General features: G+C 46.6%; 1 protein-coding gene across 2 annotated transcripts in view; it reads right to left on the reverse strand.

The window, feature by feature from the left end:
- Positions 1-1,223: 1,223 nt before the first annotated feature.
- Positions 1,224-24,285, reverse strand: part of LRRC8C (leucine rich repeat containing 8 VRAC subunit C) — a 63,573-nt gene continuing 40,511 nt past the window's right edge. For both annotated transcript variants that reach the window (XM_072968282.1, XM_072968283.1), the window contains one exon: positions 1,224-3,676. In XM_072968282.1, coding sequence (XP_072824383.1) covers positions 1,403-3,676 — 2,274 coding nt within the window. In that variant the 3' untranslated portion in view covers positions 1,224-1,402. The remainder of the gene's footprint in view (positions 3,677-24,285) is intronic.

The following is a 24,285-nucleotide window of genomic DNA, read 5'->3' on the forward strand; positions in this document are numbered from 1 at the left end:
CCTGTCCCAGGCTGAGAGCACAAATAGTGTTTTCATGTTCCCATTCTATACTGTTTAGCAGTCAGTGAAAAATTTTGCCCCAAACCCATACTATGTTGGATTTTTAAGTCCAAAGATAAATGAAAGCTCTGCTGACACCAGGCAAAGACTATTTCTAAGTGATATCTGCTTAGCAAGTTATTCACACTTGGAAAAAAAAGTAACAAAATCATTTCAGATGAGATATGCTTATTTGATGCCAAAGAGAGCAGTTTCTGTGCCTGCAACACTAGCATTTGCAGGAAGGGCAGGCTTGAGGGAGACTGGTTAACATACATACACATACATGGATCGTTTCATGTAACAGGCAGAATTTGAACAGCTCCCCACAGCTGCACTGCCCAGAGGGTCGGTCAGCCTGGCTGGAGTGCATCAACTCTGTAACAGAGTGCTTCAGTAGTGCATTTTTTTTTCCATCAGATGTATTCACATATCAAGATATCAAAGATGATTAAATTACTAAAAAAACCAGGCTTCTAATTCTATGATTTTTAAATTTAATTACCTATTTTAATTAAAATAAATCTAGCTTCTCTAAGGTTGCTCACCAGTACTGCATAGCAATGTTGGTATTAAAGGGGAGGAATCTCTGTATTTCATTTTTAAATGATATTTTAAAAATGTTGGTAAAAATTAAATCATTTAAATTATAAATGACCAATTCAAGCATTTGACCTTGGAAGATTATTGTCTTTACTCACAAAAATTCTTGCCTGTTAGGTTTATGAAAGAATATAACTTAGGGTTCTGTTGGAGGCAAGGAGAAAATGTGAAGCGTCTATGGCAATGCACTTACGTGAATTTACACTCCAGAGAAGAGTTTTCTGTAGCATGAAGGACTTGGCTGATGGAGAAGGCAGCTGGTATTAAAATAACTAGCACAGATTCCTTGGTTCACATACAATGAAAACCAACAATAAGGACCTTGTAGAGATGTAAACAAGCTAAATACGACCTTGGCAAAATATCTTCATCTATTTAAGAAACACCAGAAAGCATGCAACTAAAATTCCCTCCCTTTCACAAGAATGAACTGGGGGGAAAAAAAACAACGAAAAAAAACCCCAAAACAAACCAAACAAAAACAAAACAAAACAAAACAAAAAACAGATGGAACCATGTTTTTGTCAGTAGAAAACAATAATAGATACATTAGGTTCCAGGACAAATAAAACTTTAAAATATTAATTTTGAAAAAATACAATTAAATTTTTATTAAAAAATACATACTCCTTACTCATTCTTTGTGCACATTTTGTTTTGTGTGAAAAAGAAAAAAAGTAGGAAAGGCATTAAGATTACCTAATTATTTACACTGTATTTGGTAGAAGCGTGTTTCAGCCCAACTTTAAACAAAAATAAGTTACTCCGTTTTCATCTGCTCGCGGACATCAGAAGGCAGGGTTTCAAACAGAGCATCTTCTACAACTAAGCCAGCTCGCTTCAGAGCCCGGCAGTCACCCAGTTCGGGAGGGAGGATTTCAAAGTGATTGCCTTTAACATCTAAGTAGGAAAGAAATTGTAAATTTCCAATTTTCGGGGAAAGTACTGATAGGCTGTTTTTCCCAATCTTCAGAGTTTTCAGTTTCTTACAGAAGTAGAGTTCATCTGGCAGGCTCTCCACTTTGTTACAAGTGATGGAGAAATACTGTAAACTTTGCAGAACTCCGATTTCAGGTGGGATAAATCGAATGTCGTTGTAGGACAAGTCCAGGTATCGGATTTTGTTGCACAGGAAGAGGTGGGAAGGCAGCACCTCTATCTTGTTGTGGCTGAAGGACAGGCGCTCCAGGCTGGTGAGCTTCTTTATGTGCTCTGGGATGTAGGCGATGCTGTTGTGCCACAGCTTGAGCACGGTCAGCTTTCGCAAGTGCTGGAAGCTAACGATCTCTTCTATAGATTTCAGATTATTTTCCTTGAGGTCCAACTCCTGGAGGCTGAGCAGGCTGAACACGGCGTGAGGAATGCGCTCCAGGTCGCAGTGGACCAGCTCCAGCTCGGTCAGGTTGGTCATCTTCTTCAGATTGTTGAGCATCACCAGCTTGGTGCCGTCGTTGTGAATGCACATCTTCTGGAGATGGCTGGAAACATCCACCACTGCCTGCGGGATTTTGGAAACGTTGCTTTTGATGGAGAGAATTTTAAGGCTTTTGAGATCCCGCAGAGACTCAAGGGTAACATTTCTGGAAATATCGTGACTTAGCGAGCCAACCAGGTAGAGCTCCTCCAGGTTCCGGAGTCCGTACATCCAGGGGGGCAGCTCCCGCATATCATCAAACTTGACGCTCAAGACCTTGAGGTTTTCCTTCAGGAAAGAGAGTGCCGCGCTGTGGATCTTGACCGAGCACTGGTGCAGAGAGAGCTCCTGGAGGTTGTCGAGCTGAGCAATGGTGGCTGGTATCATCACGTTCTTAATGATTTCAAGTTTCAGAGACTGCAACTCTGTGATTTCAAAAACAGTGTCTGGAAGGCCAGAGAGCATGATGAGAGGCAGTTCCAGGCGGTTATGGGCGTTCGTCTGCAGCTTCTGCCTCAGTTTATCAGGAGTCCACTCGTTATTCAAGTTCAGCTGCTTCAGTTTGTTTTCGCTCACTTCAGACAGGAACACTGCAAATCTCTTGGAATACAGAGGGTCATACTGATCTATCATATGAAGCATAAAAGCAAAGTCATTTTTCACATCTGGAATGTCGTCGATTCCAGTCTCCTGCCGGACGTACTCAAACGAGTACTCCCTCAGGGAACGGTAGAACAGCCAGTACAAGGTATACAGGCACGTCAGTCCATAGATGCTTACGAAGCACAGGTAGCAGAAGGAGAGCTTTGAGAACAGGTGGGCCATGGTGTGGTTGCAAGAGAAGTTTTTGTATCCGGTCATGTCTTGAATGTCAACATTACAGTCCACTGTGAACTGGACTTTGGAGACCAGGGCGCTGTTATATGCAATGATGATTAGGAATTTTATAACCTTAAGTACCATCTGGCGAACATACATTGCGTAGAGTATGTCACCTTCTTCCACGTGCAGCCTGAACTTCTTCACCTTCTCAAATAAGGCCTTGGCTTGCTCACCCTCCTTCTTATCGAGAGCCCCCGCCGTGGACTTGTCGACCACAAACTTCTCAGGAATGGACTTCAGGGACTGGGAGGTGACCAGGCTGCCTTCCGGGCCGGACTGGGTGGTGTTGGACCTGCTCACGTTGTTCTTCCTGTTGTCCTTTTCTTCGGAGTCCTCCCCGGACACTTCAGATAAAGCCCGTGTGGTCCAGGGAGAGTCAAAACACTTCCCCAGGATGGAGATGAAGTGCTCGATTTTGGAGCTGGAGCCAGGGAATTTGAACCAAAAGTTGCTGCAGAGCATGAAGACCAGTGTGTGGATGAGGACGAGGTAAGGGAAGTACTTGGCATACCAGTGGAGGGCTCGCTCGTAGCACATCTGGTTGATGAAGCTGTACTGCTGAAGGTCCAGGTCTGTCTTCAGGCCTTTCATTTCCACTGTGACCGGGTTAGTAGGAGACGGTTTCGGTGGAGGCAGTGGGATGGTACTGGCCACGGCTTGAGAGACATTTGAAACAGAAGAGTGGTTCTGAGAAGGCTGAACTCTTTTCGGAAGGCAGATTATCTTGTCTTGCATGACCTGAAACACAGAAATCATTTTTTCAAATTGTATTACTCAGAGAGCTTTCATAATGTCATTAGCATGAAGAGAGCAGGAATAACAGCTAACAAACGTCCATTTCCTTGGCCTGGAGGGCACCGCGTTCAGCCCCAGCACCAAGAGTCCACTTCCCAGCCCACGCGCTGGGGAGACGAGACACACGTCTCTGTTCATCGTGTCTCAGTCGTGACACAAAACACAGCAGTTCCGTTAGGACATAGAACAACTCACAACAAAATTAATATTGAAAGGACATTCACGTATTTTTGAAAATTTGCGTTTCTTCTCTCACGAGGGCGCCTGGGAGAACCAGCTTCTGGGCAGGGAAGCGCCTCCTCTGCCAGCCGTGCTCTCACGCTGGGTGGCTCCCGAGGCCTTATTGGCTCGTGTGTGGGGAGTGAGAGCGCTGCAAAGAGGGGATCTGGGAGAAACGCCTGTGTTTATCATTTCCGCTTTTCTTTCTGCCCATCTCCTGGACAGGCGTAGGTGAATGTGACGGGCTTTAATATAATGGGAATTTACTAAGCTTTTGTAAAAACTATTTCTTCACAGGGAAGTGAAAGAATACAGACATGTCCAATAGTAAAATAATTATCTAAACTTGTTGCTTTTCCCACAAAATATTACATTAACTTCTCTTTACCAATGCTTCAATTTTTTGAGAAGCATATTAAGCCCTAGGAGCGCCCAGCAGCCTCACACGAGTGCAGTCTGGGCACGAAGGAGGCACCCCTTCTGAGGAAGAGGTGGGACGAGGCGAGACACACCTTGAATCAACCCGGAGGAGTCTCTCCAGGAAGAAGACCTCCTAAGTGGGATTATCTGAGCAAACAGCTCAGAGGAGGAACAATGACCAAGAAGCTGACAGCAGGAAGTTGGACTTAGTAATGCAGGGGGGTCTGTCTGTACCTTAAAATGTCAAATGGCTAAAATCCACAGTGTTTGGTGATTTTGCAACGGCAGAGCCCTTTATGTAGATTCCGGAAGTGGAAGCTGAATCCACCACCATGTCGCCTGCTACGGCAGGGGAACGTGACCCCAAGCCCCCAGAGAGAGGTACAAGGTTTGACAGTGCAGAGGAGCACACAGCACTTCGCAGAGTGTCCGACACGTTGGAGACCAGCTGCACACACTTGCCGAGAACATGCGTGAACCCAGAACTGACACCAGCCCTTCCAGCTCAGAGCTGCAGGGGTCTGGGTGTGTGCCATGCCCTTCCTAGGGATGGAGTTGGGGATGCGACCACAGTGGGGACGGCGACAAACTTCCTGTTGTGCGTAAGATGCAGCCCTGTTCCAGCAATGCCATGGCGTTGTTTTAACAGTCACCTTATCCTTATTCCAGTTTCACAGATAAGGAGACCAAGGCACAGAAAAGTTAAGCACCTTGTTTAATGTCATCTAGCCAAGGCCACCTGGACCCAGCACCCACATACTTATTTTACTTTACTCAATTTCTAGGATAAACAAAAAGATCTCAATTTTACCTTATCCTAAGCAACAAATTACCTTATGTAAATTATATGTGTTTTAGGTGAAAAGCTCATCTCTCCCCACATCCCGTGACGATAACAGTGAAAGCATGAGGTGAGGGGAACAGACAAAGTTTCGCCTGTAAAGATTTATAAAAGCTCCACCCTGGAAGGTAAAGCAGGGGCGACTGCTTGCTATGTAAATCAAAAGAATACCAAACGTGATTGCATTCAGAGGGTTTGGTGGCTACAGCAGCGTGAGAACAGCTGAGAACGTCTTCAAACACTCTTATCACTTACCTGTATCAGCAAAAACGGTAAACACGTCCACATTTGTGGGCATGGGTATGTCTACTTGTAATTATACCCACAAAGTATTGCCAATCCATGTGTTAGATACTAGAAAGCTTAATTCTTCTCTCCTTAAGTTGAAAATAAACATAAATGAAAGTTTTCACTTTAATCTCATCTCTCAGTGGGGCATCCTTCTCATTTCTTGGGGGCCAAACACTCTGCCTTGGAAACCCCTGGAATAGAACACAGTGGGAGAAAGGCTACACAAGTGTCAGACTGCCCTGAAGAAACACCAAAGAGGGAAAACGAGAAATTCGGTACTTGGGGTCATGTTTTAGACACTGTCCCACTCATGTTCTCATTTAATGCTTCAGTAATCTGTGAAGTAGACAGAAGGTGGGTGCTAGAGACCAGCATGGGAAGGAATGCTTCCCTGAGCGTCTTCTCCAGGAGTGACACCTTAGAGCTAGGGCCCTAATACGACATGGTTAATGGTGTGATGAAAACAGAGAGGCCTTGGTGTGAAAGCAAGATCAGCACCTTCTGACGGTGCTAAATCCCTGCCAAGCACCCAGGTGGCCCCATGACTGCCCAGCCCCCGCCCCCAGCCCTTCCCCAGGCTTGCTCCTCAGGGGGGAAGATGAACCTCTGGGGCTTGGCTGCTGCCAGGGAGCCCAGCCAAGGAGCAAGTGTGGGCTGGAACCCTGCTGCGCTCCCCCTGCAGCTGCACCCTGTGGGATGCCTTTCTGTATTCTGCACAAGGCACCCGACTGGCTAGCATACTAGCATCGGCCATGCTAGAGAGGTGGGTCATTTTCTCCCCGTTCTACAAAAGGACCCGACGAAGGCTCAGAGACGCTCAGTACCTTGCCCGAGTTCACAGTCAGGAAACAGCAGCGCAGACTAGCCTATCTCCACCCCTCTACACAGTCTCCTCATTTCTCCACACTTCTGCTGCGACGGCTTCAGGAGAGCAGCCCAGTGCAGGAGGGCGACACAGAGACGATCTCCAGAAGCTCCTTGCAGCCTTCTGATGCCACATTTCTCCTTCAATCTTCATGGAGACGCAATTTTTAAAATGTGCCTATTTAAATCTCTGGAGGGTAAAGAGAATACTCTATCTTCTGGAAACTGTTAACTACTCAGAAATGAGCGCAGAGCAGAAAAAGATAATGGAATTTCGTCAGAGGAACAGTAGCTGCTTCTGCTGCCAGGAGGGCAAATCACAGTAAGATGCCTGCAGAGACACCGCTCAGAGCAGAATTCCCAAGGGATGTGACGGCAGGTGGTCAGTCCAGGACTACGGAAAGGAAGAAGGAAGGCTGTGGAGTCTAGCAGTAAAGAGTGTGACGACTTACACGGCAAAACAGCCACAGGAGAGGAAGGAAGTTACCCCCCGTGGTTAATAGAAACCCTATTTCTGATCGCTGCAACATGCAGCAAAACGGGGAGAAGCAACAGTGTTTTCAAAGGTAGAGTGAAAAAGAGCAAGAAGGCAGAAAGAAGGAAGGCAGACAGGCTTCCTTCAAAAAAAGAGAAGGGCAAAGAGTACTTTTGTGGTATCTTTGTAACTAGCAGCCTATAAGAACTTAAGTTTCTGTTTCACCTCTTCTGCTCTTTTGAGAAGCTGCTCTAATTAACCCTATACCCCACTTCTTCTCTTTTTGACTGAAGTGCAGTCAGTTACAACGTGTCCATTTCTGGTGTGCAGCACAAAGTCCCAGTCACGCATATACACACATAGGTTTGTTTCATATTCTTTTCCACTAAATATTATTACAAGATATCGCATATAGTTCCCTGTGAAACCAATGCCTCACTTCTTTCTATGTTTACCCCCAATTTAAAGATGAGAGTACAAAACACGCCTTAAAGAAAGGCTGCAAAACAAATTTCAAAGGAGCCATGGTTCCAGGCAGCTGGTGCCGGACTGAGAGCGGGTGCTGAGGGTGAGAGCGGGGGAACCTGCCCCCGTTCCGCTCTGGGCTCAGGCTCCGAGGCCCAGACCATCACCACCAGCACATGCACACTCACTCTCATGTCACCATGTGGAGGAGGTCCGTCTTCTTCAGGGGCAACCCTCAGACTGCCTTTGGAGGAAGAAGTTTTGAGACTAGAGTTACATGGCGTGTTTGTGTAGGGGGAGGGCAAGAAAGAGGGGCAAGAAACGGTGGTAGGGGGTAGAGACAAGAATTTAAAAAGCAAGATGAACAAGAGAATCTGATCCAAAATATTATAAGGCGAGAAAGTTACTGTCCTAAAAGTGGCTTTGGGGCTAAGTCTTGGATGAAATCATCTCCACTGAGGAAAATATCTAAGTTAGCTTGGGAACGAGGAGGAGGGGGCACTGAAGAAGGAGTCATTGAGGACAAAGGGCAGGTGAAGTCGGGCAAACAAAGCCGGCTGAACCACCAACCATCCCGGGGAGGGGCGGGCGTGGTGGGAAGGGCGGGGTCAGCAGAGCAGAGAGGGGCCAGACTCATCCGAAGCGGGTCAAGGCACACGTGAGGAGGCTGCAGGACACACTCATGTTTCCACTTTGAGTTGTAAGTACCTTTCACTCTTCCCCAAACCTTTGCTAGAATCTGCCACACACACACACACACACACATTTTATGAATGAATTTTGTAGAAATCACAGCAAAAAGGGACCAAATTTCATGCTTGGGTCAAAACTGTACAGACAAGGAGAGTTTGTCTGAGACACTGAAAATCCGTTAAGCTCAGCTGTTTCCATGGAAGCAGGAGCTGGGGCCGTGAGGCCTCTCCCATGAGTCTGCCGGGGCTCAGGGAGGCCACTCGGAGAGGCCACGGGCTGCGACTGACCCAAGACCTTCTAGGTCTCAAGGCGCAGCTGACATCCAGGTAACAAAAATATGTAAGATGCTCCTCAAGACTTTGTCAGCAAAGTTCCTGGAGGAATAAACACATACATGTAAAATCGTTCCATGGCTGTCATACTTTCTAGGTAATGTTTCTGCAAAAGAAACGCGAGCGCTGCAGGCACTAGGGAGATGGCCTCACTAAAACTTGGATTGATGAACTATCATTTGCAAATTATTTTAAGATGACAGCTGTTTTTAGGGGAAAAAAAGGAATTCAGCTTTTAAAATTCCTAGGTCAATGAAATAAACTGAATTTCTTGCCTTTACTTTCTATGGTGGGGGGTATGTTTTCAAGAGAAACAAAGTAAAATTCAGCCCTCCCTAAAACAGGAAACAGCCCATCTAAACTATGCCCTGAAATGCTGATCAGATCTACAGACATTAAATATTTCAAACTATAATTGTCAAATTTATACCAGCAAGGAGTTGCATTTTTAAGTGGAGTATGTGCACACTTTTTCGCAGCATACTGAAATACCTTGCATGGTCAGTGCAAAATTAGGGCCTTTTAACAGTAATTCTCATTATTTTAAATCATTAATCTTCATCTACACCTTTGATTGTATGATATACCTTTGATGGGGGTTATTTTATTATCCGTTCCTTTGTTAGAATCATGATACTCATTAGCATAATGTAAAAATAAGATCTACTTAATTTAGGCAGTTTCCAGAAAAGCACCGCAGTGGAAGCAGCAGGGACCTGTGGTAACACGTTTGCATGAGTGACACCGAAACGCTGAGGTTAAAACAAAGCAAGGCAGATCCAGAGCAAAGCAGACCACTGAGCTTCAGAGAAACTGTCTGAAATAACAAAGGTAGAGCCACACAAACAAGGGCCAGCTTGCCCGTTGCACGCGGGAGACACAACCATCACCGATGGGGCGGCGCAGGGCACGGAGCCCCACGTGCTCTGCAGTCCCAGTGACACCACGAGCAGCAAACTCTCAAGGTCAAGCACAAGAGGACGACAACTCAGTCAGTCATGAGTGTTGTAAGTGCTCAAATTCACGCCTGCCTTTCACAGCGAACTTTGCAATCAGCTTTATGGTCTAGATCCAGGAAAACAGCAGCAGCAACAACAGCAGCTCGGTGGCACTTTTACTGGGATGGCATTACACCCATGAGCTAATCTGAGGAGCACCGACGTCTTTGCGGTGCTGGCTCCTCCTCCCCGTGGCGTGTCCACTTGTGCACATCTCCGTTTGTGTCTCTAAGGCTGCTTTCTAGCTTTCCTCACATAGGTTTTTTGTTATTTATTGTTAAGCCTAAGCATTTTATTTTTTGTTATTATAAATCTTTTTTTTTAAAAAAACAAAACACTAGTTTTTAACACAGAGGGGAGATCCTCCCTTCCCCCTTCTGCCCCCACGCCAGCCCGCAGCAGGCGCTGGTCAGCGCGGAGCGGACTCCTCCGCAGGCGCCTCTGCGCACGCCCGCCGACGCGCACGGCCACACACGGCACCTTACCGCCCGGGCTGTCCTCGTGCCTCGCGCTTCCGCTCTCGCGGTGCGTCTTGGAGGCCTCACACGTCGGCACACAGGGACTTACTCCATTCTGGAGACCCCAGAATTACACAGTGCGGATGTACTACGATGTATTAAAAACACTCCGATGCTGATATGTGCATTTAAGCAATTTTTCAAATTAAAATCAGTGCCAGTCTCAAAAAATTACATGCTGCCTGGTTTTACGTGGCATTCTGTACACCCGTCCAGAGGGCACATGGGTGGCTGCCAGAGGCTCACTGCAAAGGCTGAGCCCCGGGCATTCCCTGGGGTGCTGGGACTCTTTGGATCCTGTGTGGTAGTGACAAGAACTTCTGTATGTTTTAAAACTCAAACGTGTATCTTGTTTTGATAAAGAGTATGTTCTTGAAGAGGGGAGGGCTGAATGTTGCCTAATACTAACAGTGCTCTACCAGACTTTTTTCTGCTTTTTTTTATATCATTCTTTAATCTCTATTTTGTACCTTTGTCTGTGATTTTGTTTTATTTTTTAGGTGCCTGTTTAATGGATTAAAAAAAATCCAGACTAATCATCGCTTTCTTCTTACAAGTGAATTTAATCTCGTCTTACTTTGTTCACCTCATTCATACTTGGATATTTACTGCCATTTGGATTTCTTTCCGTATCTTTAATTTTTATATATGCCTTTTCGTCCCCCATCCTGCCTTCTGTTGCATTGATAAAATTTTGAAACACACAATTTTAAAAACGTAATCTATTTGATTGCGATTATTTACATATTTATTAAATCATGTGCTCACTGATTTTTTTAGACCCTTTATCTTCCCCGGGGTTCCTTTTCCTTCTGGTTAAAGTATATCCCTTAATAGTTCTTTTGGTAAGGGTCTACGGATGAAAATCCAGGCACCGCACATGTCTGAGTGTGTCTATATTGCTTTATGTTCTTGAATAAGAGTTTAGTCAATTGCACAGTTCTGTGTCGACAGGCATTCCCCTTCGGCACTTGAAAACATTGTCCCATCTTCTGGCCTTTTCTTGCTGATGAGAAGGCTGCTGTCATCTTGCATTTGTTCTTCAGTGGGCAATCTATCTTTCTCGACAACAGCTTTTAAGATTTTAGCTTTAATTCCAGACCTTCTACAATTTCACTTTAATTTTAAATGGATGAAGATTAACACTGCTCAATGTCAGTGGTCAAGGACTTGACTGGCTTCAGTTTTGGAAAATTGTAGCAAAATCTCTTAAAATAATTGAAGAATTACTTCATCACTTCTTCCATTTTTTTCCTGCCATTCCTCCTACTGCATGCACATCACCGTCTCGCAGCGGGTCCCCTGGGCCACGGTGCTGCGTCACCCCGTCTCCCCGTGTGCTGGGCTCTGGGTAACTCAGAGCCCTCATCTAGCCCATCACTCTGCCCGCAGCTGAGCGCAGTCTTGTTTCTCTACATGTTGGCGTTTCTAAATTCAGCGCCTTTTCTTATTTCCACGACGTAGAGAATTTTTATATCCATTTGCTCTTCTATCAGATCTGCCTCCTTTTTTATGTTTTGTCCTTACACTTTGACCAGTCTAATAAGCACACTTATTTTAACTTCATGGTTGGTTCTAAAGTCTGTTTTGTCTCGAGCTGAGTGCATCGGGGTCCCAGCTGCCAGTGCTGCTCAGAGACTTTCTCAGCCTGGTGTTCCTCGTGTGCTCTGGGTGGCAGGCTTATTCTGAGGAGGCTGTTTTCTCACACGCGCCCTTTTGTGGCTTCCTGCACCCAACCCCCAGCCCCCGGTCCACCATCAGGACTCAGCACGATGCTCTGATGTTCCACTGCCACGTCAGGCCCTCGCAGATCCAGTCAGGGGGACGTGGGCAGGCGGCTCAGTTCCTGGGTGGGAGGCACCCCAGGTGAACGGTTTCCTCTGAAGCACCGGCTAACCGCCATTCTTTTTAGCTTCCTTTTGGGAGCCAGGGCTTTTGGCTACAAACAGTGACCAGGCTCCAGTCTCTTATCTTTCTTGGAGCATTTTCAGTTCCTTTCCTGGCAGGAGCTGAGCTCCTGGCCGCTACTGCCTGCATTTGGACGAGAGCCCGGCGGCTGCTTCAGCCCCCTCAGTATTCCGTTTGGGCTCCACACAAGTGTTTATCTTGTTTCGAGCCCACGTATGCGTTTTGTTATCTCTTTTTATGCTTTATCATGACTGTGCGCGTTGAACAGAGGGAGTGTTTTCAAGTGTAACTCTTGCTTCACTATCTTTTCAGAAGAGACAGACAGTGTGTTGTAATACAAAAATCAGTCTCAAGTCTACCATCATGAAGAATCAGCATCGCCGGGGTAAAGCCGAGCAAGGCACACCTGTGACGCCAAAAAGTCCCCCTGCCGAGGAAAGGCTGCGTTTCTCTTGCACCCTCCCAACTGCATACAAGAGCAGTTGTTTTCCTGTAACCTCAACAATTACGCCACAGTTACGACTAGGTTATCACTGCAAGAAGTGAGAAACGTAGCTGCGTATGATAGGACAGCAGGCCTCATTCCAATGATGTCGACGTGCGTTCTTTAGATGGTGACCTGCTCTTTCAGAAGATGGTGCTTTAGCTTGGTTCTGGCGAGTGTGACACACACAGGCAGACTAGAGCCGCAGCGGGGCGGGTGGGCCAACATGCAGGCGATTAGCTTTATCCTTTCCCCTCCCCCCGCTGCACAGATTCAAATACAACCACTGCAAAAGGCTGTGCCCTGAAGCTGACCATCCTGGTTTGCCCCCAATCTGGTAAGAGCAAAACAAGTTATCTCTGTTGATCTAAGAATGACCTAGTAAGAAGCAGACCCCAAAGACCTACCCCCCAGGGCTTGTTCAGAGGTACTAAGGACAGATTATCCGTGACTAACTTACACTCACTGACTGCCTACTTCGTGCGAACCAGATAGGAGAGGCAGGGAGGCGTAGCCAATGTTCGCAGTCCTGAAAGCACTTACGGTTTTGTTGGAGACACATAAATAGCCATGAGAAAAGTCACACAGGAGTGCACACAGGCTGCACGCCCACCACGTGAATGACGTGGTGACACAGAAGGAGTTCAGGCGCTGAGTGGGCCGGGAGGGCTCACGGAGTGGGGCAACGTCTTCATCTGGGCCTCGAAGACGCTGGACTCGGACAGCTTTGCGGGAAGGGGAAGGTCTGGACCTTGTGGGCTCCAGAGACAGGAGCAAAAGGTTTTATTTGGGAAGAAAAAGTGAAAAGTTTAGAAAGATGGACCATCACTATTCCTTCCTGGGAAAAGAGATGGGGCTGCAGGGGAAGGGAATCAGCTTTCATGTCACTAAGCTATCAGCTCATGTGCAAACTTAATTAATCGCGTTCTGCCAGAAACAAGATGCTAGAAGACACAGCGTCTGTCCTGAGGGACGTGCGATGCGTGCTCATCAGTGACAGAGCTAATGCTAAGCACGCAGATTTTGTTTCAAGGCTAACTACTGAAAATATTCTGAGTACAAAAAAAACTTTGGTTGAGAAAGAAAAGTAACTGAAAGGACAGGGAAGATGGTTCTAAAAGGGGCAAGAGTTAGGTACTTCCATTCTTAGCAACACCTTATTCACAGGGTGTGCTGTTCTCCAAGACCAGCACTTGTGTATTTGGGGGCAGTCGCCACTGGAGCACAGAACGAGACGCCCCCGAGCACACACACCGCCTCCCTCGCTCCCACCAGCACAAACGGGCGCTTGCCTGCAGGGGAGGCGGGAAGGCACGGCCGCAGGGCGCGGCCTCACTTCCCGCCTGCTGCGCACTCGCGCACGCGGCGCCCTCCCTTAACGATGGTGTTTAAACCTCACACGATGGTCAGGAAACAGCACCCTGTGTGCAGAGGAAGTCTGGACGCAGAGAGAGGAGGGCGAGAGAGACTGAGCCGTCTGAAGGAAACTGCCGAGTTTTGAGATGTTTATTAATAAACACGGGGCTGAGTAAAAAGTCTGTTTTCAGTGGTTGCTCATCTCCTCAATAGCAACAGGGAAAAGAGAAGAAAAACATCACAGCCTGGCGCTCCGAGGCCCGGGGTCGACGTCCTCGGGAGGAGAATCTAAGGGATCAGAGGGGCAGGCGGCCAAACCCTAGGCTCTTGGACCCCCGCGTTCTGCGGGCGGTGGGGCGCGACAGCAGCGCGCGTGCCGGAGGGGTCGTCCGCACGCGGAAGCAGGCACCGAGCAGATCTTCCCAGGTGACGCGTCATCGGGAACCTCTCTGCCTGCGGAACGTCAGATGCACCGGTCTGCTAGAAGAATTAAACACTTCGAAGCTAGAGCTTCACTCCCTGAGTCGTCACCGTGACGAACAGAAACATACAGACCACCAGAACTGAAGCGGTTTTCTCACAGCACCCACGCAAACACGGCGCGACTTACCGACCCTATGGAAACACAGCCTGTTTACCTGCCATTGACCTCCTGCACCAGGAAGCTCCCTACGGCAAGTTCCATCCTTGCTGGCCCTGCCTTGTACGCAGCACGCACGACACGCGAGGTGGATAAACACTGCGGCCCCGCCCTGGAGGAAGGTAAAGGCAGCACGGACCCCGTCAGCTGCCCGTGCACAGCTGGAGACACCTGCCTCCTAGCTACCTTCCTCTGAGACCAAACAGCTCGTCCACGCATCCTCCAAACTAGCCAGTGACCTCACCCAGTGATTCCTGAAGCCAGAGTGAAGGGCCGACTCACTTAAGACACACGGAGAAGGTGCCAGATTCAGAGGCTCTACCCATTCATTTCATCCCTAAGTGAGGGAAGAACCATCACACCCATGTCAGGACTGTGTCTGCACTTCGACATCCACTTAACAAAGGCGACTCTCCTACCGCTGTGAAGATGCAGTCTCTGACTTCCCGAGGGCAGGGATGACCGTACACACATTCATAAACGTTCATTTTTTTTTCTGACCTTTGGTTAGCCTGAGACTTTCCAGCCATCAAGGATGCATTCATTCCTTGTCTCCTGTATCTTAGTTGCATCCACACTGTGTTTTCTTTTGAGGAAAGCGTCTCCAGGACACAAAAGGAGTTAAGAAAAAATTTCCAAAAACGAGGGCACGGATGAGATTCCAAACTGTTTTCACTTTGCTTACGGCATTTTTCCAAAAGCCAAGTGGACTAATGAGTGATCTCATTCATGGCAATTTAAGACTTAAGTGGAAAGCATCTATTTCAAAGTCAAAACGACATGAAAAAATTCAGTGCATATGTAAAAACTATGGCTAAACATTACAGATACACTGTTAATCATTCATAACCAAGACAATTGGCTTTGGTTGCTTAAAAAATTTGAAATATTTATAATTATGCTCTTGAAGTAAGGAAGAAAAGCTCTTTCTGAAGCTACCCCCAGGGACTGGAATCTCAGTTCTACATTCAACTGACGTGTCTCTGGACACCTTGCAGCGCACTGATAAACCTGTGAGCAGGGTGACGACAGAAATCGGGAGAGTCCAAAGAGAAACGTAAGTCCTCCGGACTGTACGCCAGTGCGCAAGCAGCACAAGGATACAGAATTCTAACACGGGAATCATCCAGACAAACAAAGAGAAAAGTACTAAAAGAATCTTTTAAAAAGAGATTGTTTATTTTAGAAGTTTACTGTAATAATCCAGGTGTGATGCTTTTTGGAAGTTAAGCCACCTGGATGCCAGCAGCACCGCTACCTTGGTTCTGCGCATTCCAGGCAGACAGATCTTCACCATACAAGGTGATTTCAGTTACGGATTTTTTTCTTTTTTCTGACTCATCCAGATGGCCAATCTCTGAGCAGAACTCAAGACTCTTCTTGGGTCCTCCTGACTTCTGTCTCGGAGAAAGAGGGCTTGAAGAGATGGTAACATTAAAGGAGAAGTGTTGAACCTTGGTGCTCATAGGGGTTAAGGTTCAGAGGTCAAGCAGAGGCTCCGCTTGGCATTAGTTTGCGTGGAGTCTCCCTTAGAGCTTCTCCTGGGAGTCCTCGCTTTGAGGTCTTCTTCCTCCCTGAAGCTGATGTGACAGGCTGGGCCTGGAGCTGCCTCTCTCAGGAGCAGATTATGCCCCAGGAAGACCTGCGGAGGACCGCTCACAGACGCTCTCCTCTTGGCTGTACGGGGAGTCAAAGTCAGTCTCACCCTACCCCTCTCCACCCCGTCTCTCTCTTGCCTGGCTCCCCTTTTCCTGCTCTGAGCAGGCAGAGATTACAGTGCAAGCGCAGAGGCGAGAAGGGTCCTTGTGCCCCTCCCACCACCTTCTGGTCCAGGTTACGTGGGTAGGTCCCCAGCGCTTGGCCAAGGAAGTCCCTGTGACTTCTCTAGTTCTAGACCAGCTCACCAGGAGGGTGACAGGGAGGTGTGGGGCCAGAGCTGAGCCTGCATCACACGCTCTTTTGCCTGGTCTGGTCCCCTGTCTGCATGGCTACCACATGGGAGAGGGAAGCAGACAGTCGTGGGGGAAGAACTGGGCATCTGGTCCTTGATCGTAGATCTTTCTTGATCTGTTTGCCAGAGCCTCAACATCTATGACACGTGGAAATGCCCCAGAAGAGAAGGCATTTACACTCTATAGATAGAGACTAAAAATAACAAATTCCTACTTTATCATCATTATTTTTAAATCTGGGAAATGGGAATGATGCCAGTGTTGCTCATTTGATAAAACTGGCTCAGAAAGGTCATGTGTTTTACCCCAAATCACATGGAAGAGCCTATATTTTCTGCTTGAACTTTTGGGGAAAGATTGAACTTGTCGTTTTAATTTACTTGACCTAGCTGAAATGATAAAAATCAGCCCAGGTTTTGTGTTTCCAGTGAGCAGATGAGTTTCCTTACAAGGTAAAATGATGACATAGTTCGTAGCTTATTTATTAGACGAAAGACTTTCAGCTGATACTGCAGAATTTCTAAAAACATAAAATCAAATGCAGTACAATGAGGTGCACAAAGGAGATCCAGATGGGGACATCGTACCACGTCGTCTCAGCATGCAGTAGGCACTTCTGAGTCCAGTATCCAGCACCCACATCTACAAAGTCAACATCAACATCCCCAAACATAAGCTAACATACTTGAGCTTAAGGTGACACAGCCTCAGCTTTAGGTATCAGTGCAAAGATCCTCACCAGCTCTTAGGACTAACAGACCTTGAGCAGGGAGATGCCGGCTCCACTTTAAAACAGCCGACCCTAACATTGCCAGGCAGCATAGTTTGCTGCTTAGGAAGGCGAAAGCTTTGAACTTGCTATCACATGATGAAAAGTCAGGTGCATGTTCAAAGGCCTTTATTCCCTTGTTCTCAGAAACAGGAAGTGCCGATGCCTCTAAAAAGCTGGAAGTCCTTGTTTGCTAGACACCTCCAAGCAGACGTTTAATACTTTTTACTTTGCCTCACAAGTCTTTCTCTCTGTAACAACCACGACCCTTTCCCCCGTAGGAATACAATTTAAAGCATCCCACACACAGTATCAAGAACCTTGCTTTCCCAGGTACACTAGCTGCTCTTCCCCTCTACAGCCACTGCAGCACCAACAGACAGGCACACCCACCCACACACACACAAAACAGTTACCTTGTGTTTTAGAAGGATGCATGTAAATGCCCATCTTTGCAACCGTCTAAACATCTTCAGGGCCAAGACCAAGTTTTGTGCTGTCAGAACACGGCAGTGCCAGGAACACACAAGCTGATCGCCCTGGTGCGACGGCCGACCCAGTGAGCCGTTTGTCTCTCTAAATGCTCCCTAAGCTTCTCTGGGGCAGAGACGGAGCCTTAAATTACTTTGTATCCCCCATAATACCGAACACAGTGCTGGGAACCGAGTCAATATGCAGTAAATATGCACTGATTTATTTGCAGTTTCTCAGCAAAAATTTCATTAAACAGGACACTTCTCCCTTTCACCAAATTTACTCAGAAAGAAACTAGGTGTTAATCTGCCAAGGATGCTATAAAAGAGATTCCACATTGGACGAGAACGTCCAGTGTGTCACCTCTAAATTCTTTTCCAATTCTGAATTTGTCATTTTTATTTTTTAAAAGAAACCTCACTAGTGCAGGACAATTATCTTCTTAGATCAGCAAAAACCAACACCATGAAAATACCACCATCACTCAGAAACCACTAAATTTTAAGTAAATTAAAAAACAAAGCCTGAAAGACTGAAGTATACTGAACAGTTAATGAATGTAAGCCAGACCTCAAAGGTCCATCTAAAAACTGGTCGTTTAGAATGAGGAAACCATTTTCCCGCAAAACAGCACAAGGTGTGGAGACTCTCAGGGCCGCTCACAGAATCCATCCCACAGGTACAAGAGCAAGGGCGAGCACCGCTGTGGAACCCGGGCAACACTCACAGTGTCGCACACTCACTGCGCGGCGCCAGCAGGATACCTCTCCACACAGCACCCACTGCAAAGGGCAATCACTCGTGTAACAAAAACCTGGTGTTCACCACGGCCGTCAGCTTTATTATAAAACAGCCACCTATGACCAAAATGTGACGAATTCTCAGTTCTGTAAAGTATACTCCGTTGGTCTCACTGAGATGATTCTCTGTGACGTGCCTCAGTATCAACAGTTTCTTCAGTTTCTTTGTTGTAAGAGCATGATTTTTTTTCTATACAAATTTTGGCTGTAGTTTTCCAACACATGCGGGCACCTAACATACAAGTCAGGAATTGTTGATCTAGTATTAGCACATTTGTGCAATACATCCTCAAAGGATTTCTTCTTTCAAGGCTGTTACTCAAACGTAAGGGCCTGGCTCCTTTCCCTGGCCCTGGGTTCACGCGAACTACCCTGCAGAGGGTGCTCCCCGCATTCCAGTCCCGCTCTGCAGAGGCTGCACTTCATCTCCAGTGCTACTAAGAAAAGACCATTTGCTACTCTTTGCAGGGAGATCTGATTTTTATCACCTGTCGTTAATTATTGCACACAAAGCTCCCCTCCAGTTTGCGGTGCAGGTTTAAACTGCACGTTTGTGTAATTGCTTCTATCACTAAGTCCGTTCTTAGAGCCGCGGAAGCACAGTCATGCACTCACTCAACACACATCTCCCAAGTGCTACGTTTAAGACGCCAAGGTGGGCGCCAGGAGGTATCAGACCGACCCTGCCTTTGAGCGCCTGAAGTCTGTGAGGGGCAACGAGATATACCAGTAACGTTTTCTTCCACACACTGTGGCCGGCTGTGTCAGCAAAGGGGTAACACTGCTTGCTTTGGTAGTTCATAAGGTCCCGGGCTGCAGACACTGCAGGATTAAATTCTTTGTCCTAACTGACAAGTCTGAAGCTTGACTCTCAGGTGCCTGACACTTTTGGTGATGCTCAATTTAGGTCAATACTGATGTCAAACCTTATAAAGTGGATCCCAGCAAGAAAACCTGCAAGAGGCCACGCTCCCCTTGCCCTCTCTGTACCCGCCACACTGGCCTCCTCAGTTCCCTCTGCTGGAATGTTCTTCCTCCGGATACCCGCGGGCCCCTCCCCCTCGCAGTTCCGTTACTTCTGCTCCAGCGTCACTTCTTCAGAGAGGACTTCCCCGACCACACCGTTTAAAGCAGGACCGCTGCCCCCCTCTCCTTACACTGCTTTTTTTCACAAAGCCCTTACGTCTGACATTGCATTTGATTTATTTATTCATTTTCAGTTTTATTATTGAAGTGTAGTGGATTCACAATGTTAGTTTCAGGTGTACAGCAAGGCAGTTCAGGTACACTATACATACATGTATTATTTTTCCTTTTCATATTCTTTTCCATTATATGTTATTACAAGGAATTGAATATAGTTCCCTGTGCTGTGCAGTGGGTCCTTGTTGTTTACCTATTTTATATACAGTAACATGTGTCTGTGAGTCCCAGACCCTAATTGATCCCTCCCCGTCCTTTCCCTTTTGGTGAGCATCGTTTGTTTTCTACTGACGTTGCATTTGAAATGGATATGTTTATGCTTTTGGCAGGGACTTGTCATTTTTATCACTGCCTAACCCCTCTGCCTGGAACTATTTATTCTATGTCAAGAACAAAAGCACATGGTTCTCAGGACACGTGGACTCCCCCTGCAGCCTCCCCTCCGCCAGGCCACTCGCTCTCTGGACGGGCACCTCCAGTGACAGGAAACTCACTGCCTAACATGACACTTTCAGAAAGTTCTTAACTTTTTGAAAGTTTGGGTTTGTATTGAGCCAAAATCCTCCTCCCTAGAACTTCTGCTGTTGGTTCTGCTTGGTGTTGCAGGGCACGTGGAATCAGCTGAAGTCATTCACACGTTCCCCGCAGCGGCCCTTCGAGTGTCTGCGGTCCGTCTTCATGTCCCCTCGGTCTCCCCACCTCAGGCTACATGTACCTCAACCAGGCCTCACATAAAGGCTTTTGGTCTCTTTCTTCTACTGGTCACAATCTCTTAAGTTACACTATAAATACCCAGAAGTCAGTCTAGTATCTCAGTAATTCAGAAGTCTCAGTCCCCCTCCAAGGCCACTAAATGCTCACTGTGCATTAGCACACGGCAAGGACGTCTCATCCACTCTTCCTCACTCACCCCTTCATGCTGCAGAGCGAACTCTGGTGAGCCTGTACGAGTGCTGCCGGCTTTCGTTCTGGGACTGAACCCTGTAGACGAGGCCCGGCCTTGAGAAGATTATGTTCCCAACACTTAGAGGTTATTCTTCCAACTAGATTGTTGTTTTTGAAACAAAAGGATGATAAATCTTAGAGCTAATTATTCACCCACTTGTGCAACTTAGAGTTTAATTTCCTGCTTGTGAAAGAAACTAGAATATTTGCACAGAGGTTTAGAAATTCACAATTGGAAAAGGGACGCGAATTCGATGGAGCTTCTGACTTACATTTTATAAAGGAAATCTGAAGAAGTCAGTTCATGTAGTCAAGGTGACTGTGTGGTGGGAGAGGGGACCCTCGGGGCAGAGGGCTGAATTACCCACGTCCTCGATGCACAGTATATTATCAGTTCCTGCAAAGCCCCTTCCCCTCCCGCCACCTCTCCTCCTCCTCCCTCTTTTTCTTTCCCTTTATCACCTTACACCATTCTGTTCCCCTCCAGCACCGTAAGTGAGTGCTCTTCATGTAAATTTTGGTCTATGTTCACCAAGTTTCTCAAAACAAATTCTAACTAGAATTTTCTTAATGTTGCTTTGAGCTTACAAAATAATGTGTGAGGACCGAACATCTTTGTATGTGTGTGCCATCCAAAGACCATGTCTTTCCATTTATTCATAGTGCCTTACATGTCATTAGCTAGATGTGTGAAGTTTTTGTATGAAGTTCTTGTGCATTCTTGATTAGCTCAGTTCCTAGACACTTGATTGCTTTTGTTGCTGTTTTGGGCAGTACCTTATTTTCTGTTAAATCTTTTACTTCGTATGTATCTTTCTAGTTGGGAGTATTTCATATTTTAAAAAGTAAATACAAAACAATAAGACTATATATTTTAAAGAACTATACGAAGCCTAGATGTTCCAAAACAATAGCTATTATAAAATAAACATAACAAAAGTGCAGGGTTTTACAAAGGAAAACAGTAGCACAGGGGAAGAAGGAACAGACTCATTATTTACATTAAACAGAAGGCTCCAGACCCCAAACCTAGACACGTACTAGCTTTGCAGTTACAATGTAGCCCCAGTGTTCGCCTGACCCTGACCTCAGGGCCCTATGAGGCTGAGAGGATCCAGATGTTGTCAGCGTTCTCAGTGAAGTGGGACAGAGGGGACTTGGAGCGGAACCCAGTGGATCTGTTTGCCTGACAGGGTGAGAGGATCGGGGAGGGCCCCAAAGGGAGGGCCCTGATTAGAAGGAGAAGAGGATCCCCCTCCATGTCACAGTAAATCCACTTCATGGAGACGTTTACTGATTCTGGTGATTTACAAAGCACACACAATCCACGATGGATCGTGGCTGCTCTGGTGAGCATTCACTCATGACCGCTACTGTCTTTATTCTGGGGACACAGGAATGAACCCTACAGACAAGGCAGGTGGTGAATCTCATTTGCTTCACATAGAAAAACACCCAGTACGCTGTCAGTGCTTTGTTATTTGAGTGAAAAGAAGTATTATTAAGTAATCAACAGGCAGCGTGATCGTCACAGCCCAGAACAGTGAGATAAAAGGAGCTGTTCCCCATTCACTGACTGGCACTGGGCGGCATCAGATGATCTAAGAAAAGCACTTAGATTCATGCCCTGTGTTCAGCCCGAGAGTGAGGTGCAAGGCACTTACACATCACTCTTGTGGCCAGGAATTTACTGCACACTTAATTGTCAAGGTGATAGATGACAAGAAATAAAGCTCTAGGGAAGAAAAAAGGTATCAGTCTGAATAAAACCACCATAACAAGGAGGTCCTAACTAAGCCGAACTTCCGTTACTGCGTGTGACAGGGAGTTCGAGACAGTGTTTCTCGCACGGAGCCCGAGATGAGGAAGAGTGCTCTTTACAATCATTTCACCATCGAGTGATTTTTGTCTAACATTCCCCAGAGACTGAAGCAGATTGGTGCAATGTTGTGGGTGCACAGAAACCTTATGAAACACATCTTAGCTGAGGTCTTCATTTGAAGTCTACCCATTGGTGCTAACTGCAGTTTCATCACGATTCTGGATTTCATCTTAAACAACAGCCAATCTGAGTTAGAGTTTCTGACTCTCCATCTGTAAATTCAGACTCGGCAAAAGAAAAAGGTCTACCAAAAATCCCAGGAGAAGCAGAATAGGGAACTGGGGGAGGGCAGTGGAAGCAAGAATTCAGGCACATTATCAAGAGGAACTGCTCTGAAGTCACCTAGAGGGTATCACTTCTCCTGCCTGGCTTTCTGGTGAACTGCCTGGGGGCGTTTTCACCTGAAGGCCATTTGCCATGGTTCTGAGTCTGATGCTGACGGAGCTGATGCTGAAGGTTCTAAAGCGGAGAAGCAGTTCAGTATGTACCGAAAATAAAAGTGAGGATCAACTCCAACCGACACGCTCAGATGTCCCCAGCTCTTCTTCAGCGTGACCCTGCTGGCCAGTTTGCTCCTGGTGACTGGCTTAATCCACAAGGATTTTTCTGTAGGTGGTTTCAAGTCCTTGAAATCATTCTCTTGGCTTCTCCCCCAGTTCAGAAAGCAGGAAATGTCTTTCCTGCATAGCAGTCGCAGCGCAGTCCCCTAGGGCTTCCAGGGGCTTGTATCTTCCAGTTCCTGTTTCTGGTCTCTGACTTTAACTCTATATTTGGTAACGGCCCGACTGTGGGCTGTTTTGGATTTGGTCATAATAAGATAACCTGGAGTCACAGAGCAGAGATCTAAAGCAATCTTGTTTTTCCAGGAAGCGGTGTGTTGACCTTTCAGGATTTCGTCTATTTTATCAAGTGTGTTGAACTTTTGAATAGTGCTGTTTACAGCCCAAGGTCGTGTGTTTATGTTACTGGCCCTTGAGGGTGTGTGACTGTACAGAAATAGGATGCGCGCACCCTCGCGGTTTGCAGTGAGCTGATGCTTGCTTCTCACGTGGACTGATGCAATCTAGGGAGTGCTCTTCATGCGCGGTCTAAAGCCATGGCAGCTTTGAAAACTGCTACTTGCTCAGAAATGAATAGATACTTGTCAGATGAGTGAGGCAAGTGTTGATTTTAATCCTTTTACATCAGGGCAAGACAGAATCAACACCCCACTGATAGCCAGTAACTTCTTTCTTCCCCTAGGATTTTCAAAGCTACATAACGTTAAACCTATAGGCACACAACCTTCCAGGAATAAAGAGAATGAACCATTATTTGCCATTGGTAGAAGCCATTTATGAAACAGTCAAAAAGCCATGGGGTTACTGTTTTGTCACCAGTGAGTGCTCTTCTACCCCTGCTTAGACTTCACGTCGTCATGTGTCCCAACCCCAAGAGTTAACGTGTTTTGTCAATAAGGTCAGAACGGATGCTTGCACTGTCACTTCACAAAGGGGAAATCAAGGCGCAAAAACACATTTTGATTGTTGTAGTATCACCTTGGAAGTGGGACGAGACTTTGAGGTTCACGGAGAACCTTCTGTCTCTGAAGTTACCAGTCATTAAGCCAGTGTCAGAGGATTATCAGAGCAGAGCTAAGATAAGAGTTAAATTCTCCCCCTCAGGACACTACTTCCACGTGCAGTATGGATCCTGGGGGGTTACTTTCTTTATTAGTTTACACCTTATTTCTTTAATGTTTGCGATAGGTTACAAGTTGTTGTTTGTTAATAGCAGGTGTATAGTGAACAATCTTTAAGAAGATCTCAGCTGTAATTCAGAGAATTCATTCCTTTATAACTATTTTCCCTTTCAATCATTTTACACTTGTTTTTATACTTAAAATCCTGTTTCAGAAGCCAAAATTTGGCCCACAACCTGTACAACTGTAATGGTTCCATAACATCCCATAGCAGGGGGCGGGGGGCGGGGGGAGCCACATGCTGGGGAGGCGACCTGTGATCTGCACTCCTGCCGCATCCTT

Source organism: Vicugna pacos, chromosome 9 (assembly GCF_048564905.1).
Source record: "Vicugna pacos chromosome 9, VicPac4, whole genome shotgun sequence".
In the NCBI taxonomy this organism is placed as follows: domain Eukaryota; kingdom Metazoa; phylum Chordata; class Mammalia; order Artiodactyla; family Camelidae; genus Vicugna; species Vicugna pacos.